The 16770-nt window shown below is 36.8% G+C and overlaps 1 protein-coding gene across 3 annotated transcripts in view; it reads left to right on the top strand.

Moving 5' to 3' along the window:
* The window catches only part of LOC150096493 (D-2-hydroxyglutarate dehydrogenase, mitochondrial-like), a 311482-nt gene extending 299171 nt beyond the window's left edge, over window positions 1-12311 (top strand). For all 3 annotated transcript variants that reach the window (XM_090408145.1, XM_090408144.1, XM_090408146.1), the window contains one exon: window positions 11640-12311. In XM_090408145.1, coding sequence (XP_090264271.1) covers window positions 11640-12068 — 429 coding nt within the window. In that variant the 3' untranslated portion in view covers window positions 12069-12311. The remainder of the gene's footprint in view (window positions 1-11639) is intronic.
* Window positions 12312-16770: the final 4459 nt, after the last annotated feature.

Genomic DNA, 16770 nt, shown 5'->3' with positions numbered 1-16770 from the left:
TGTGGGAGTGTATAGTGGTACATAAAATCAGCCACTGGGTCATCGCCGCACAATGCAAAATGTACAGTCTGCCTTGCTATCTATGCAAATGTATTTAATATATTCATATATTTGGTACTTTTTTATACAGATTTAATTCCTCGAATGCTTGAACTTGAATAAACAGTTCACAAAAAGGCCATGCCTAGGATGGAATTTGAACCTGTAGTCTTTTGGTTAGAAAGAGGATACTCTGAACACTAAGCCAACCAAGTTGATAGTATTTCTAGCCTTTCTGGCACTTGCATATCACAACTTCAACTTCTTTACCTTCCAAATATTTTTTACTGTAATCTAGATTCGTTTTTATTGTAGTTTTATAGAGTATTTTATTAACAGTATTTTTGTTATAGCCATTATTTATGAAACTACTCTATAAAACTACAACAAAAACGAATCTAGATTACAGTAAAACCATAGCCATCCCATACATTAAAGGGTTATCAGAAAAAATCAACAGAATCCTACAACATTATAACCTCGATGTCACCTTTAAACCACCCACTAAACTTAAAACCATATTCAACTCCTCTAAGGATCCTCTCCTCCCATTAGCACATCCTGGAGTCTATTGCATCCGCTGCACCTGTAACTTACCGTACATTGGTGAAACAGGACGGACAATCCCTATACACAAGAAAGAACACATTAGACACATTAAATATAACCATTATGGTGAAGCAGGCCTCTCAGACCATGCACTCGACACCTTACACCAAATCAACTGGAAAAGCACCTGCACCTTACACCACACAAAAACCTGGTACGAAAGGAAATTTAAGGAATCCTGCGAAATCCTGATAAACCACCCAAATATCAACAACAAAGATGGCATGAAAATTCCAAGGATCTGGATGGTGCACATTCAGCCTACCTAATATGAAAGATCCAGCATAAGTCAGGACTCTAGCCAATCCTTAGCTAGTATTAGAAAAACCATTCCATACCAACTGGCTGGAATGATGTGAATATATGTATATAGTAGACAACACTAATAATAGGACTCTAGCGTTGATGTATAGTTTTTTAAAATTTTTTATTTTATATTTTTTTTTATTTTATTTATTTTTTTTTTATTTTTTTTTTTCTTACCCAGAGGTCAGGCCAACAATTGTTGTAGCGGTTGGTCAGTGTCTTTAACAAACCAGTTTGATTGTAGTATAGCTTGTTTCCTGTGTATAGTTGTATGCTCCAGAAGATGACCTTGACATAAAGGTCGAAACGTCGAATGTAGATTTTAGTTATATTAAACTCAAGTTTTTATTCAAACACGGTAGTTGTCTCCGTAATTTTCAAAAATGCATTCGGATCACCGTGTAAGCCTAAAAGAAAGGATAAAAAGCATATAATTTATCCATAAATATTTCAAAATGATTTATTTCTTTAATGTTTTTTTATCGAATCGTGTAATGCTAAATGTAAACGATGAGCGTAATGCCAAATCACAATGTTGGGAAATTTTTGTAGAAGTTTGATTACAACACCTAATTTGTTTCCTAACACTCAGAAAATCCATATGAATTTAAAGTAGCAATTATAATAGCATGTATACATTCCACGGTGGTATTTTCTAGTTCTACAAGATTATTAAACAAGAAGAACAAGGGGCTTGCAAATTTGAGAAAAATTTAACAAAGGGCTCGCGCGAGCCTCTTATAGCTCACCACTGGTTATAAGTACTCATTTTGGCAAAATTATGGAGACTATTATCATGTTAAGAGTAATAACTTTAATTTCCCAACATTTTAACCTTCATATTAAAGGCATCATCTGGAGTATACACAATCACATACTGTATATATACACACAGAGAGAAACAAGTTACCTTACAACTCAAACAGTATGCCAAAGTATTGCTCATTTGATCAAGTAATTTGGTATACTGGCCTGACCACTTTTGGGGAAAAAACACTATATCAGAATTTCATCCTATTTTACATGACCATAGATCAAATTCATAATAACCTTTAGTGATACAGCAACAGCAGTAGCCTAATCAGTATTTATATTAAGAGCTGAGCTTTGTTATTCACAAAGATCATGGAGTACAGTCATAATTATTAGAACCTGTTATATCCATCCTAAAAATAGTTGCAGCAAAAATACTATCAACAGAATTCATCACAACGCTACAGCTAAAAATAAAAATGGAATAGATTATGCAATAAAACTGTAGCCATTTCATAATTAAATGGCTATCAGAAAAAAATAAACAGAAGACTACACAAACATAACTTTAATGCCTTTAAACCTCTTGTGAAATGAAAGAACTTTTGAAAGAGGAAGGAGAACCTCTAAGGATCTCCTTCTTCTCCTGGTCCACTCTGAGGTGTACCATATTCAGTGTACCATATTTCTAATATGGGTGAAACTGGACACATAGTTCCTATCTGAAAAATGGAACACAAATGACACATTGAATTTAATAACTATGGTAAATCTGTCTTTTCTGATCATGTCCTGGATACTCTACATAGAACTCATCAGAAAGGCACCTATTCCTTACAACACTAAAACCTGATATGCATGCAAATTTAAAGAAGTCTGTAAAATTCTAATCACTCATTCTAATCTCAACAATAATAATAGTCTAAAAATTTCAGGAATATGAACAATCACATATTCAACCCATATAAACCTTTTGTTCTAACAGGTCTTAATAATCAGGACTCATACTCCACGATCTTTGTAAATAACAAACCTCAACCACAACGCTTATTTTAAATACCAATTGCTCTATGATTATAGGTTAATATGAATTTGATCTCCAGGAATGTAAAACAGGTGTGTATCTTTGTAGTGTCTTTTGTAGGTGGAAAATCATTGCTGATGATTTCGAAAGAGTTGTCCTGTTAGTATGGAACTGGAAGAAAGCAGCAATGCTAATTGCTTTGAGGCCTTTTAGTGTGAGGTTAAGGTAAGCACAAATTTTAGATATTTAGTGAGGTGTGCTATAACCAAGGAATGTAGAAGGAAATGATTCTGAAATGTTCTGACAGATGATGGTGTTAAGTGACAGGAGAGTTATAATAATAGTTGATGTTAACTAAAGCATTGGCTTAATCATTCACATTTGGCATCACTGGATGGCATGTGATCACTCCTGTATACCTCATAGGGTTTCGGGAGTGAAACCTGCTAGAAGAAGTGGTAAGGTACCGGATTCTCTTTCAACACAGAGTTATTAAAACAATCGCAAGCATCCATGCTGCCCATGGCAGGATTCGAACCCACAGCCTCTTTGCTGAAAAGTGGGTATGCTGCTGACCACTCAGCTAACTAGGCTGGCAAAAACGCGTTCGCTGGAAGCATGTGATGAGTAAGAAAATTTGAACTACTTAGGGACATTCACTGCACCATGTGATTGAAGCAACATGTGGGACTCAAGTGTTGCATATAATTATAATAATATCGTCTCATACAATGATAATAGAAAATGTCACCAAAATCAGTAGCACCAACCAGGCAGATTGATTATGTGGTTTTGACATGGGAAATGTCAAAAAAAAAACACATTTCCATCTTGTTCCATGATACTTGTCAAAACATCATGGAACAAGAGATATGTATTGAATTACACAACAGGGGGACTATGGTAAATTAAGGAAACAGATTGGTAATGAGCAGTGACTTGATCAGTTGAAGGAAGAGAAAGCAGCAGAGCCTGGGACTTGGTCAAGGATCAATTACTTATGGAAATATCAGATTTTGTTCCTAAGGTTAGAAGGATAATGAAGTATGGATGAATAATGAGATTATGAGGAGTATAAAGTGCTGGTTTGAGAAGGTGATGAGTGGAGTAAGGAAAGAGAAATTGGCATGTGAAAGGAGATTGTATATTGTGGGAATGTGCAAAAGAGCTGACAGTGCTCTTGGCGTGGTTGTTTAACAAAAGTCTAGCAAGAGGAACAGTCCTGAAATAGTGAAAAGAAGGAAAAATAATGGCACTGCATAAAGGAGAATCCAAGTATTGTAGACTGTAGTGCTGAAAATGTCATAGAGATGATTAAATTATCATCTCTATGATAATTAAGGGGAGATCATTGTGCTTCAATAACTTGGTTACATTTTATAATAGTGTGACACTAGTATATTGAACAGAGAAGACGCTTACACAGTGATTTATCTGGATTTTATTAAACCATTTGATCCATTACCACTTCATAAACTACTGTTGAACTTGATTAGGATGGAGATGGATAATCATTTGGTGGTTCGGTCACTGCGATGGTTGGCTGAAAGTAACAAGCAAGTTGTGTATGGGGAGTACATTTTCCTGAAAATGGAATGTGATGACTGGGGGAACACAGGAGTCTGTTCTGGAACCACTGTTTTTTAATTTATATATTAATGATATAGTTCAAGATGTGAGAGGAAATATTCAATTATTTAATGATGATGATGCTAAATTAGGAAGAGCAATGTCAGGAAGTTCTGATGTGATGTTATTGCAAGGATTTAAATAAGTTGGTACTTTAGACTGAAGAATGGAGATGGCATTTCATAAAAATAAACTCTATACATATAGAGTTTATTTTTCACTTGGTTAGACTATAATAAGTTTAGTTTAATCCTTTATCCAAGTGTGAGCAAACAAAGTTTGCGCATGAAAGTTTCTTCAGGACTGGGGTAGGGTAGTACAACACTGGGCAACTCGTTGCAAAGGTGGAGAAAGATCTCATCACTCCTATCTCAGTATCTCCCATAATGCAAAGCACATCTCCTTGCAGATATGTATAATGTTATGCATTAAGCGAAGGGCCACTACCCATACTGGTTTTGACCTTTATTGAGGTCTCGTCAGTGGGAGCCAGGCCCAATAGTGGAGACACCAACGCAGAAGCAATGAGAGGTCATCCCAACCTATAGGAGTTGTCAAAAGGTGTATCCAGAGTAATTTAATAATAAGGTTGTACACCTTTTGACAACTCCTATAGGTTGGGATGACCTCTCATAGCTTCTGCCTTCTCCACTACTGGGCCTGGCTCCCACTGACGAGACCTCAATAAAGGTCGGAACCGGTATGGGTAGTGGCCCTTCTCTTAATGCATAACATTATACATATCTGCAAGGAGATGTGCTTTGCATTATGGGAGATACTGAGATAGGAGTGATGAGATCTTTCTCCACCTTTGCAACGAGTTGCCCAGTGTTGTACTACCTTGCCCCAGTCCTGAAGATACTTTCAGGTGCAAACTTTGTTTGCTCACACTTGGATAAAGGATTAAACTAAACTTATTATTGTAAAGTTTTGAACTTTGGCCAGAGAAATTGCAATGAAGTTTATCATATTGGAACAACTTTGCTTCAGGAGATGGAGGAAGCAGTGTATCTGGAGACTGTGAATACTGAATTCACCCCTGGATCATAAAAGTTTTAAAGGTCACCCAGAAAATTGCTGCTATAATGTGAAGAATGCTCTGCATATTATTATTATTACATGATACCTTAGCAGTCCAAGGATTCATCGAGGGTGGGTACTCTACTCTACCACTTCTGCCTACCACTGAATCCACCAACTACACAATGCCACTACTATCATCATCAATGCTCCCTACTTCCCACCACCACACCGCTACTAGTATCTTTGACTGTAAATTGCACATGTTCTCATGGTCAATTTGTCTGTATGCAGGATGAAAAACCTGAGATTCTGGAAAAAAAAAACTTATGCTACCTCCATGTGAGATCGGTTAACTCACCTTCAAATGAGAAAAAAAAAAACATATTAAAGTTTCTTCTTGTCATGATGAGAATCGAACTTAGGTCTTTTCCAGTCGAAGAGTGCAATGTACCATCATTTTTTCAATTGTGCTCTGGAGGTGCTTATGGATATGGAATTGATAATTCCACTGCATAAGATTATTAGGCCTCATTTGGATTTCTGTGCACAGATCTGGTGACTTTGCTATGTTGGTGATAAGGATACATTGGAGAGAGTGCAGAAGCAAATATATAAGACTGTCTCAGGACTCTGAAATATTGAGTATGACAGATTGAGAGAATATGGTCTCTAGAGCTTGGCAGATAAGAGGAAGATGAGTGATATATTTGAGACATGTAAGTTGGTGAGATGAGTTACTATTACTATTATTACGGGCAACCCTCCAGGGAGTCATTAGACTCATCGAGGGAGGCCCCAAATCATATTCATCACAACTATTTGACATTCATACAGTATCTATCATACCTCGCCTTAAACTCATTCACTGTCACAGTATCCACCACAGACTCAGGGAGCGCATTCCACTCATTCACTACTCTAAAAGTAAAGAACCCAGCTCTAACACCTTTACTAACCACACTTTTGCCCAGTTTCCATGGATGTCCCCTAGTCCTCCCACAACCAGCCCTGTTCTAAAAAATATCTTCTGAATTAATTTTATAGAAACCCTTCAGTAATTTGAATGTCTCAATCATATCTCCCCTCCTCCGCCTATCAACCAATTTTTGCAACCCACAAATCCTCAACCTCTTCTCATACGGTTCATTCCACAGACCTGCTATCATCTTGGTCACTTGCCTCTGGATCCTCTCCACCTCCTCCCCATCAAGAAGAAACCTAGGTGACCAAATCTGAGCACAGTAGTTGAGATGGGGTCTTATCAAGGCTCGATACATATTAACAATAACCTGCTTGTCTCTGCTTGTCAACGTATTCTTCAGCAACCAAGTGATTTGATGAGCTGATTTGGCCACTTTTGTAATGTGTCCCCTAAATTTCAATTCTTTATCCACCAACACTCCTAAATCTCGTGCCTCATCAATTTCCTGGAGCACGGTTCCACCAATGCAGTAAACTGCCGCCAATCTTTTCACCCCAAAATGCATAACCTTACATTTTGCCACATTAAATTGACATCCATTCTCCTTAGCCCAGACCTCCAATCTATCCAAATCATCCTGCAAAATTTTGACGTCATCTGCATTCATTATTGCCCTACCCAACTTCGCATCAGCCGCAAACAAATGAACTGTTCCTCTCAGATCCTTTCCTATATCATTTATGAACAAATTAAACAGCAGTGGTCCAAGAACAGATCCTTGTGGCACACCACTAGTCACAGGCCGTCTTGTGGACTCTACTCCTGAGTAAACCACTCTCTGATATCTCTCCGTCAGCCACCCTCCTATCCATCTCACCAACCCTATGTCCATTCCCATATGCTGCAATTTACTGATTAGAATTCCATGTGGTATCCTGTCAAAGGCCTTAGCAAGGTCCAGTAGAATCACTGTAAACCCATTACCCTTATCCAATTCAGCCGTCACTGTGTTATAATACGTGAGCAATTTACTGAGGCATGACCTACCCTTCACAAAACCATGCTGTCCCCGATACAGTATCCCATTTTCTTCTATCCAATCTTGTATTTTCCTCTTGACTATTTTCTCTAAGACCTTGATAATGATTCCTGTTATGCTGATTGGCTGGTAATTTTCAACAGCAGCCTTGGAACCACCTTTGTGCAGTGGAACTATTTTCCCCTCTTTCCACCCCCTTGGGACTGACCCAGTCCTGAGGCTCAAATTAAACAAAATGGTCAAGGGTACTGACAATTCTTTGGCCGCTTCACGTACAACACGAGCTGGTATACCATCCAATCCCACAGATGTATTGACATTGAGGTTCTGTAATTGACTAGTAACCTCTACTTCATTCATCACAATTCCAGTATAAGCTGTTGGTTCTTCCATTCCTGCAAAGTCACCACCTGGATGATATACTCTTGCAAAGTGCTCGCTCAGTAATTCCACAATATCGACTGATTCGGTTACCTCCCTACCCTCAGCATTTTTTAAGATCATTCTACCATGAGCATTTTTCTTTTTACTTGCAACATATTGAAAAAACTGTTTGGGATTCTCTTTAGTCTGCGTGGCCAATTTCCTTTCGTAATCTGCTTTTGCTTTTCTTACCACCCTTGTTACCATCCTGGCCTGAGCTTTATACTGTTCCTGCGCCTGATGGTCACCCTTCTCCTTAAATTCCCTCCACAATTGTTTCTTTTTTTGCAGCTCAAGCTTAATAGTGTTATTCATCCATTTAACCCCTACTTGATTTATTATTCGGACTCTTGGTATACAGTCAACCATTGCCTCCTGCAAACAGTTCTTAACCACCTCCCATGCACTATCAACATCCAGCCCTTGCAGTTTTACATGCCATGGCATTGAGCCAAGCACACACCTAAGCTTGTCATACTTACCAGCCCAGTAATTCCACACGTACCCTGTCTTAATTGTAAATTCGACTCCTTTAACCACCTCCCAAGTCATGACCTTATGGTCACTCTCACCAATTGGTGGCAACATGGTCATGTTCGTTACAGCCACATTCTCAGTTGCAATTACTAGGTCCAGCACTCTCTGCCCCCTGGTATTTTCCAATACATGTTGCCGTAGATAGTTGTCCCTTAATAACCGCATAAAATCCAATTCCTTCCTCCCATGTGCCCTCTCCTCTTTCCAGTCAATGTTACCATAATTGAAATCACCCATAATAATTACCCTCCTTCCACTCATTTCTTCTATTTGCTTATGCATACTATCCCCGCCATCCACTCCATCACCCGGTCTATAGCAGCACCCAATTGTATATTTTGTTCTGCTAGATTCTATCTCACACCAAACAGCCTCAAATGTGCTTTTTTCCCCATCCTGCAGTTCAACTTCTATACTCCTTGGCTGAAGCTCATCAGCTATCATCAATAACACTCCTCCCCCCTTTTTATTCACCCTGTTACTCCTGAACACGCTATACCCGTCGCATTCAATCCCACTAGCTTTATCATCTTCTGTCAGCCTTGTTTCACTAGTACCAACAACCTGTGGCCTGGAAGTGCCAACCATGGCCAAAAACTCTTCCTTCTTGTTCCTAATACTCCTGGCATTAGTGTACATGAATCGCAGAAGCCCATTTGTCCCATCCCTACTTTGATGCCTTATACTAACTATCCCATTCTGATTTGTTGTCCGTCGTACTCGCTCGGGCATAATATACTCATTCATACACTTAATTGCCCCCCCTAAAGTCTGCATATCTACTCCCCCCCTCTTAATAAATCTAGTTTCCCTGAGTCTGTACATCCACTTCCACATCATTCATCAACACTTTTTCAAGTCTCTGTACACCAACTCCATTCAAATGTAACCCATCCATCTTATATAAGTCCTTTCGCCAATCGAACTCATTCCACACATCCACAAATTCCACACCACTCTCCATGCATAACCCACGCATAAAGTCATTGGCAATTATGGCCCTCCTTCTAAACACTTCGCTGTCATACCGCGGTAAGATACTCACCATCCTAACTCTCTCACTCTTCTCTTTTGCTACCTCAAACAACTCCCTCACATCCTCTATCATTTCCATTTTGTCCTCTTTCAAATCATTCGTTCCTGCCACGATTATCATCTCTTTCACCCTCTGTTTTTGCAGTCGAATAGATTCGCTGACATTCTTTATGTTCGCACCCGGCTGGTACGACTTCATTAAACTCTCAATTATTACGCCTCTTAATAGCGAATCCCCATACAGCACTCGCTCCTTCATTTTATTGATGTTTACGAACATTCTATTATTGATGAGTTTCTTGTAGTATTTGCATAGTATAATTGGGTAATGTGAGAATGAGAGATCATCCCTAAAAACTGTGCAAGCGTGATGTGAATAAGAATGTGAAAAGGAGAATTTTTGCTTGGCATGTGGTGAATGAGTGGAAAGCATTGCTAGAGTGGGTGGTTAGTGCTCCCAATTGAATGTATTTAAGGCAAAGTATGATAGTTATTGTGTATCTGTGAGTAGACACCATGGAGGCTTGGAAGTAATACTGATCTGCATCTAGGCTTAACAGCTTTCTTCACATTGTTTTCTCTCCAAAGAATACCACCTCCAGCTGTTCAAGAAACACTTGAAACAGGTTCTACTTTCTCTTTCTTAATCATGACACTGAAGTGTTATAGGTTTTGTAACTTTTTATGTGTGCAGTTGATATATTAAAAGAAAGAAAGGTGAAAATTTTGATATGAAAGTCAAAATATCAGTATTAAAAAAAACAACAACTATATTCTTATTATGACTTCAAGCAATAAAATATTAATGTCAAACCATGCCCAGTACTACCGATTTCCTAAAAAATTTGAGAATATATTGTTGCCACAGCACTTTTCCTGCCTGTCACATCTTGTTACTGGTGAAGACTGAAAATATATGAGGGTGGTCTGAAAAGTTCTCAGCCTAATAATGAAAATACGAATTTATAATTTCAGAATTATTTGTATTTTTTAACATAATCTCCCTTAAGACTAATACATTTATGCCCAGCACCATTATCATGTCCCTGTAGTGGTTCTCAGTAAGATCTGCAAAATACCCCTCTACAGCTGCGATCACCTCTTGATTCAAAGAAAAACGCTGACCAGCGAGGAAGATTTTTAGTTTCGCGAAGAGATAGAAATCAGAGGGAGCCAAATCTGGGGAATAGGGTGGATGTTCCAACAATTCATAGTGCAGATCCCTTAATTTTCCCATTGCCAAAACACTTTTGTGGGCAAGTGCATTGACCTGATGAAAGATGATGTTTTTCTTCTGCAAACCAGATCTTTTCTCACGAATTTTTTTGTCTAATGTGGTTAAAAGATCGGAATAATATTCGCTGGTTATTGTTTTCCCTTTTCAAGATAATTAATAAACAAAATGCCTTTAGCATCCCAAAACACTGATGCCATGACCTTTACCTGCTGATGGAACTGACTTTGTTTTCTTTGGCGCTGAACAAACAGCTTCTGTCCACTGTTTTGACTGCTGTTTGGATTCTGGTGTTTAATGGTAAATCCAGGTCTCATCCATAGTAATAAATCTATGCACAAAATCAGTTTTATTCTTGTTAAAATGCTCCAAGCACTGTTCAGACATTTTCATGTGAGTGCGTTTTTGATTTGCTGTGAGCAAGAGCGTAACCATCTTGCACAAAACTTTTTCATTTTGCAATTCTTCATGCAAAATATATCCTACACGTTCTTTTGAAATGCCTATAGTCTCAGCAATTTCATGCATTTTGACTCGCTGGTCATCCAATACCATATCGTGCACTTGAACAATGATTTCTGGTGTTGTTACACTTTTTGGATGTTCTTCACATGGATCAACTTCAAGGCTAGTATGGCCACGTTTAAACTAGGCAGCCCATTTCTTAATTGTTGAAAACGAAGGAGAAGAGTGCCCGTAAACTTTTATGAACTTTGAATGAATTTCTTTTGGCATTAGACTTTCTTTTACAAAGAATTTTATAACTGCACGATGCTCAGTTTTATCCATTTCAAGGGATATAGAACAACACTTTTGCTTTAGACAGCTGTATAAAACAAACTACTTGATAGAATGACTTGCAATTTCACATTCATGCTTATGACAGATGTACCAACTTAGAAAAAAAAAAACTTGCTGATAGTATTGCCGTCTATGGTTGAGGCCGAGAACTTTTCAGATCACCCTCCTGTGTAGATATATATATATATATATATATGTATATAATTGCTCGAAAAGAAAAAAGATTAAAAAAACTTGTAATGAAATTTTATGTTTAATGTTTCAGAAAATTTATGCAGTTCGAGAAAGAATCACTGAAGCATTGCTGCATGAAGGTTATACTTACAAGTATGATATAACACTTCCTTTGTCCTCATATTATGAAATAGTAAATATCATTAGAGAAAGGCTAAGAAATAAAGTGACACGCTGCTGTGGATATGGTCATCTTGGAGATGGTAATCTGCACCTGAATGTTACATCACCAGTGTATGATCCAACAGTTGTTCAAGAATTAGAACCATTTGTGTATAAGTGGACTGCAGAGCAAAAAGGGAGCATTAGTGCAGAACATGGTTTGGGATTCAAGAAGCGGAATTTTATTCATTATAGTAAATCTCAGTCTGCTATAGAATACATGAAAAAAATTAAGACATTATTTGATCCACAGGGGATTCTTAATCCTTATAAAGTTCTTCCTGATGACAATGTTTGAAATATTATAAGTTAACTGATAAATTTGAAGCTTCTTTAGACATATTCTTTGTTCTTTAAGTACAGATTTCTCTGTTATCTCATATATTGCCAAAGAGAGAGATTGCTCCAAAATGTTCAAGCAAAGAAAGAAAAAGTTTAATAAATCCTTATAAGAGTATTTAAAAAAAAAAAATTGTTATTATTAAAAGTAAGCCAAAAAGATTTCAATACACATTTCAAATCTGCTTTTTGTAATATTAGTGACAAAAGAAATAATCATAAAATTGAAGATGCATTTCACTTCTTATTTATGAATTATTTCATTTTGCAATAAAATATGTATTAAATTTGCATTTCAAGAAAGTGGGCAGTGTTTATTCTACTTTTATTATTATTTTTATTTATATAAATCAAGTAGATATTATATCCAGCATTATTTCAAAGCCGAATGCAGAAACTATGAAAGTTTCATATAGAAAATTTGACCAGAGAGCTTATGGAAATACACTTGCCAGCATTTATGAATTGCCCTAGCACAGACCTTATAGAAAACATGATCGCTTGCCTTCTATCCACTATCCGAGTGGATAGAAGGCAAGTTTCCATATATTTGGTTTTTGGTCCATTTTGATAATGTTTCACTGGCCTGACAGCTGTTTCAAACTGGTTGGTTCTCTTCAGAGACCAAGCAGCAACATAATGCCGGATTTAATATCCACTTGATTTATATAATTTTGCATTGCCGAAATGAAGCCTTTTGGCTCTTTATATTTTAGTAAATTATTTTTATTTATTTATTTACTTATTTTTTGCATAGAAACATTGTTATTATTATTTCCCTGATCCCATGGAGTCACAAGATTCATTGCAGGAGGTCAACACTAGTGACCACGCCTTAAAATCAGCCACAGACTGCAGTTGCATCAAGCAACGCATTCCATGCAAAAAACTTACTTCTTACCCTTTTACTCACCACCTCCTTTTGCAACTTCCAGGGATGGCCTCTCTTGTTCCTTTCCTTCATCATACCATATGAAAAATCTCAGTGTTAATATGATAAAATAATATTTCAACAGCTTAAATGTAAATTAAAGATATCAAGAAATTATATACTTGGTTTAATCCTTTATCCAAGTGTAAGCAAACAAAGTTTGCACCTGAAGTATTTTCAGGAATGGGGCAACTCGTGGTAAAGGTGGTATGATTTCACATAACTTGTCTTAGTATCCAATAATGCAAAACACATCTCCTTGTAGACATGTATAATGCTATGCATTAAGAGAAGGGTCACTACCCAGACTGGTTTCGACCTTTATTGAGATGTCATCAGTGGGAGCCAGACAACCACAAAGGAGGATGCTTCATACTCACTTTGTGGAGTTATAGTGGAGGGAGCAAGGGATCTTAGGGTGATTGCAGATAGATATTTAAAGTTCCAGGGACATATTACAAAGGTTGTGAAGCCTTCTCAGTGAATTGCAACAATGTTGAGGAGAACGCTGACCATAAGAGATAAAAGTGTGGTGGTCCCATTGTATAAAACTTCGATCAGACAACATCTGGATTTCTGTGCTCAGATTTAGTCACCAGGATTTGAAGGGGATGAAATAACTTTGGAGAGGGTGCAAAGCTCTATCCTCATAATCAACTGTACAATGTTGATTATGAGGAGTTGATAGACTGAGGGCATGTAGACTGCAGATTTAGTGGATAGAAGTCAAATGATCAAGATTTTAAGCTGTTGTTGAAAGTTTTTCCACTTGGTTACACTTTAAATTAAAGATACCAAGAAATTATATACTTGGTTTAATCCTTTATCCAAGTGTAAGCAAACAAAGTTTGTACCTGAAGTGTTTTTAGGACTGGGACAACTCATGGTAAAGGTGGTATATGACTTCACATCACTTGCCTTAGTATCCCATAATGCAAAGCACATCTCCTTGCGAATATGTATAATGCTATGCATTAAGGGGAAGGGTCACTACCCAGGCCAGTTTCAACCTTTATTGAGGTCTCCGCAAGGAGATGTGCTTTGTATTATGGAATACTAAGCAAGTGATGTAAAGTCATATACCACCTTTACCACGAGTTGCCCCAGTCCTGAAAATACTTCAGATGCAAACTTTGTTCATTTACACTGGGATAAAGGATTAAACCAAGTATATAATTTCTTGGTATCTTTAACCTCTGTGGATCCCAAATTTTAAAACTTTACATTTAGTTGATTTAAACTGAAATCCCCGTGCCTTTTCCCACCCTTCTAGCTTATTCAAATCCTCTTGAAGAGCCAAGACATCAGCACTATTACTAATAACCCTCCCAAGGTTCACATCATCTGCAAACAACTGAACTTCTCCCTGTAGTCCTGTGATAAATATCATTGACATAGAGATTGAACAGCAACGGTCCCGAACCAGACCCTGTGGAACTCCACTTGTAACCTTTCTACTCTCTGATAGATATAAGAGAGCCAATCCAGTCCACTAACCTGATATCTAAACCCATGTGATGCAACTTTTCGTGTGGTACCCTGTTAAATGCCCTGGAAAACATCTAAAAAAACGACAGTGTTTGCCTTGCCTTCATCCACTGCTCTTGTTATTCTATTGTAAAAGATAACCAAATTACTAAAACAAGAGTGCCCTTTAATTTTTGCAACCCATGCTAGCCTGCAAAAATAATATTACCCTCCTCTGCCCAATTCTGTTTATGAGATTTCATCAATTTCTTCAAAATATTAACAACTACAGAAGAAATACAAATAGGCCTATAGTTTGATACCTCTATTGGTGGATAGGAATTCGAAATTTAAAAGTCACATAGCAAAAGTTGCAAATACAACTCATACGATAATTGCAATGTTGAATCGAACCTTGACACGTAAGGATGTTGAAAGTTTATTTTTCACTTGGTTAGACTATAATAAATTTAGTTTAATCCTTTATCCAAGTGTGAGCAAACAAAGTTTGCACCTGAAAGTATCTTCAGGATTGGGGGATAAGAGCTAGGTTTTTCTCTCACAGAGCAGTGAGTGAGTGGAATACTTTGTCTTTAGAAGTAGTGAGTGCATCTAGTGTGAATGAATTTAAAGGAAGGTATGACAGCTGCTTTGGATAATTTATAGCCTCCCTCGATGAGTCCTTGACTCCTTCGAGGTCTCAGATAATAATAGTTGTCGTCATCTTCCTATCCAGGTTCTAGACCACGTGGCCTGTGCCGGACTCAGTCCATCTTCTTGGTCGTCCCCTATTCCTTTTTCCTCTAGGATTATATGTTAAGATCTTTTTTGGTAACCTGTCTCTCTGCATCCTTGCTATATGGTCTAGCCAGTTTTTCCTATTTTCAATCATTGATCCTCTTTTGGGATTGGTTTTGAGATTTTTAATTATTTCACTATTTCTTTTATCTAATAGAGTAAGTTTCTCTGTTTTCCTAAGGAATTTCATTTCTGCTGCTTGAATTCTCTGTATATCTTTCTCCAAAGGTCCAGATCTCACTTCCATATAATAGTGTAGATTTGACTATTGTTTTGTGGACTCTAAGTCTTGTTTCTGTATGTAGTTAGGTTTAAAGGTTCTATTAATTACTGTAGTGATTTTTATAAAGTTTGTCATCTTAAAACCAATATTTATTTCATTTATGTAAGATAGTTTACAGCCTAGGTAATTGAAATTATTAACTCGCTCAATTATTTTATTATTTATTACCATTTTACTTTTGACAGGGTTATTTCCATAAAAAGCTATGACTTTAGTTTCCTTCATTGACATTTCTAGGCCATATTGTTGTATAATATTATTTAAATTATAAATTGATTTTTGCAGTTCATCTTCAGTCTTTGCAAAGATGATCTGATCATCAGCAAAGAGTAATGTGTCTATTTTTGTATGTCGATTGATTTGGAAACCACATGTATTTACTTCTCTCCATTTTTTGATAATATTGTCCATATATATGTTGAATAATATGGATGATAAAGGACAGCTTTGACGGACTCCTCTATTTATTGGTTTCCAAGTGGATAATGATATTATTTTGCCTTATTGCTATTTCATTATTATGGTGTATGTTTAATAAAGCATTGTATAGTTGGTTTGGAATGTGATATTCCTTTACAGGTTTCCCCATAGTTTATTTCTCAGAATTTTGTCAAATGCTTTTATATAATCGATGAAAGCTATGCGTGTTTCAATATTGTATTCTCTATGTTTTTCTATAATTATTTTTAAGATAAAAGCTGAGTCTATACATGATCTTCCCTTATGAAATCCGTTCTGTTCTTCTCCCAACTGTGATTCTATATAGGATATTAATTTGTTTGTTAACTTTTTTGCATATATTTTGTATCTTGTATTGAGGAGGCTGATGCCACGATAGTTATTGCAATCTGTTTTTAGACCATTTTTATAAATTGGTATCACTAGAGCTCTACCCCAGCTTTTTCGGAATTTTCTCTCTTTGTATATTTGGTTTATAAATTTTAGAAATCTGATGTTAAATTCTTTTCGTGCAAATTTAGTAAGTTCTGTGTTTATATTATCTATTGTTATCTTTATATTTATAATAATAATTATTATTATTATATTCAATTAACACATTTTTGCTTAGCACAGTGTTTTCATAGATACATTAAATGTCTAAAGCAAGGGATTCCTGTAATTCACTAGGCAGTTGGCTTATTTGCAATTTAGTAACCAACATTCATTTGAAAAGCACATCAG

This window comes from Typopeltis vanoorti, chromosome 18 (assembly GCF_054136105.1).
Source record: "Typopeltis vanoorti isolate ZY-2024b chromosome 18, IOZ_Tvanoo_1.0, whole genome shotgun sequence".
Taxonomy (NCBI): domain Eukaryota; kingdom Metazoa; phylum Arthropoda; class Arachnida; order Uropygi; family Thelyphonidae; genus Typopeltis; species Typopeltis vanoorti.
The sequence above is the reverse complement of the archived record's forward strand: the minus strand, read 5'-3'. Positions and strand labels throughout refer to the sequence as shown.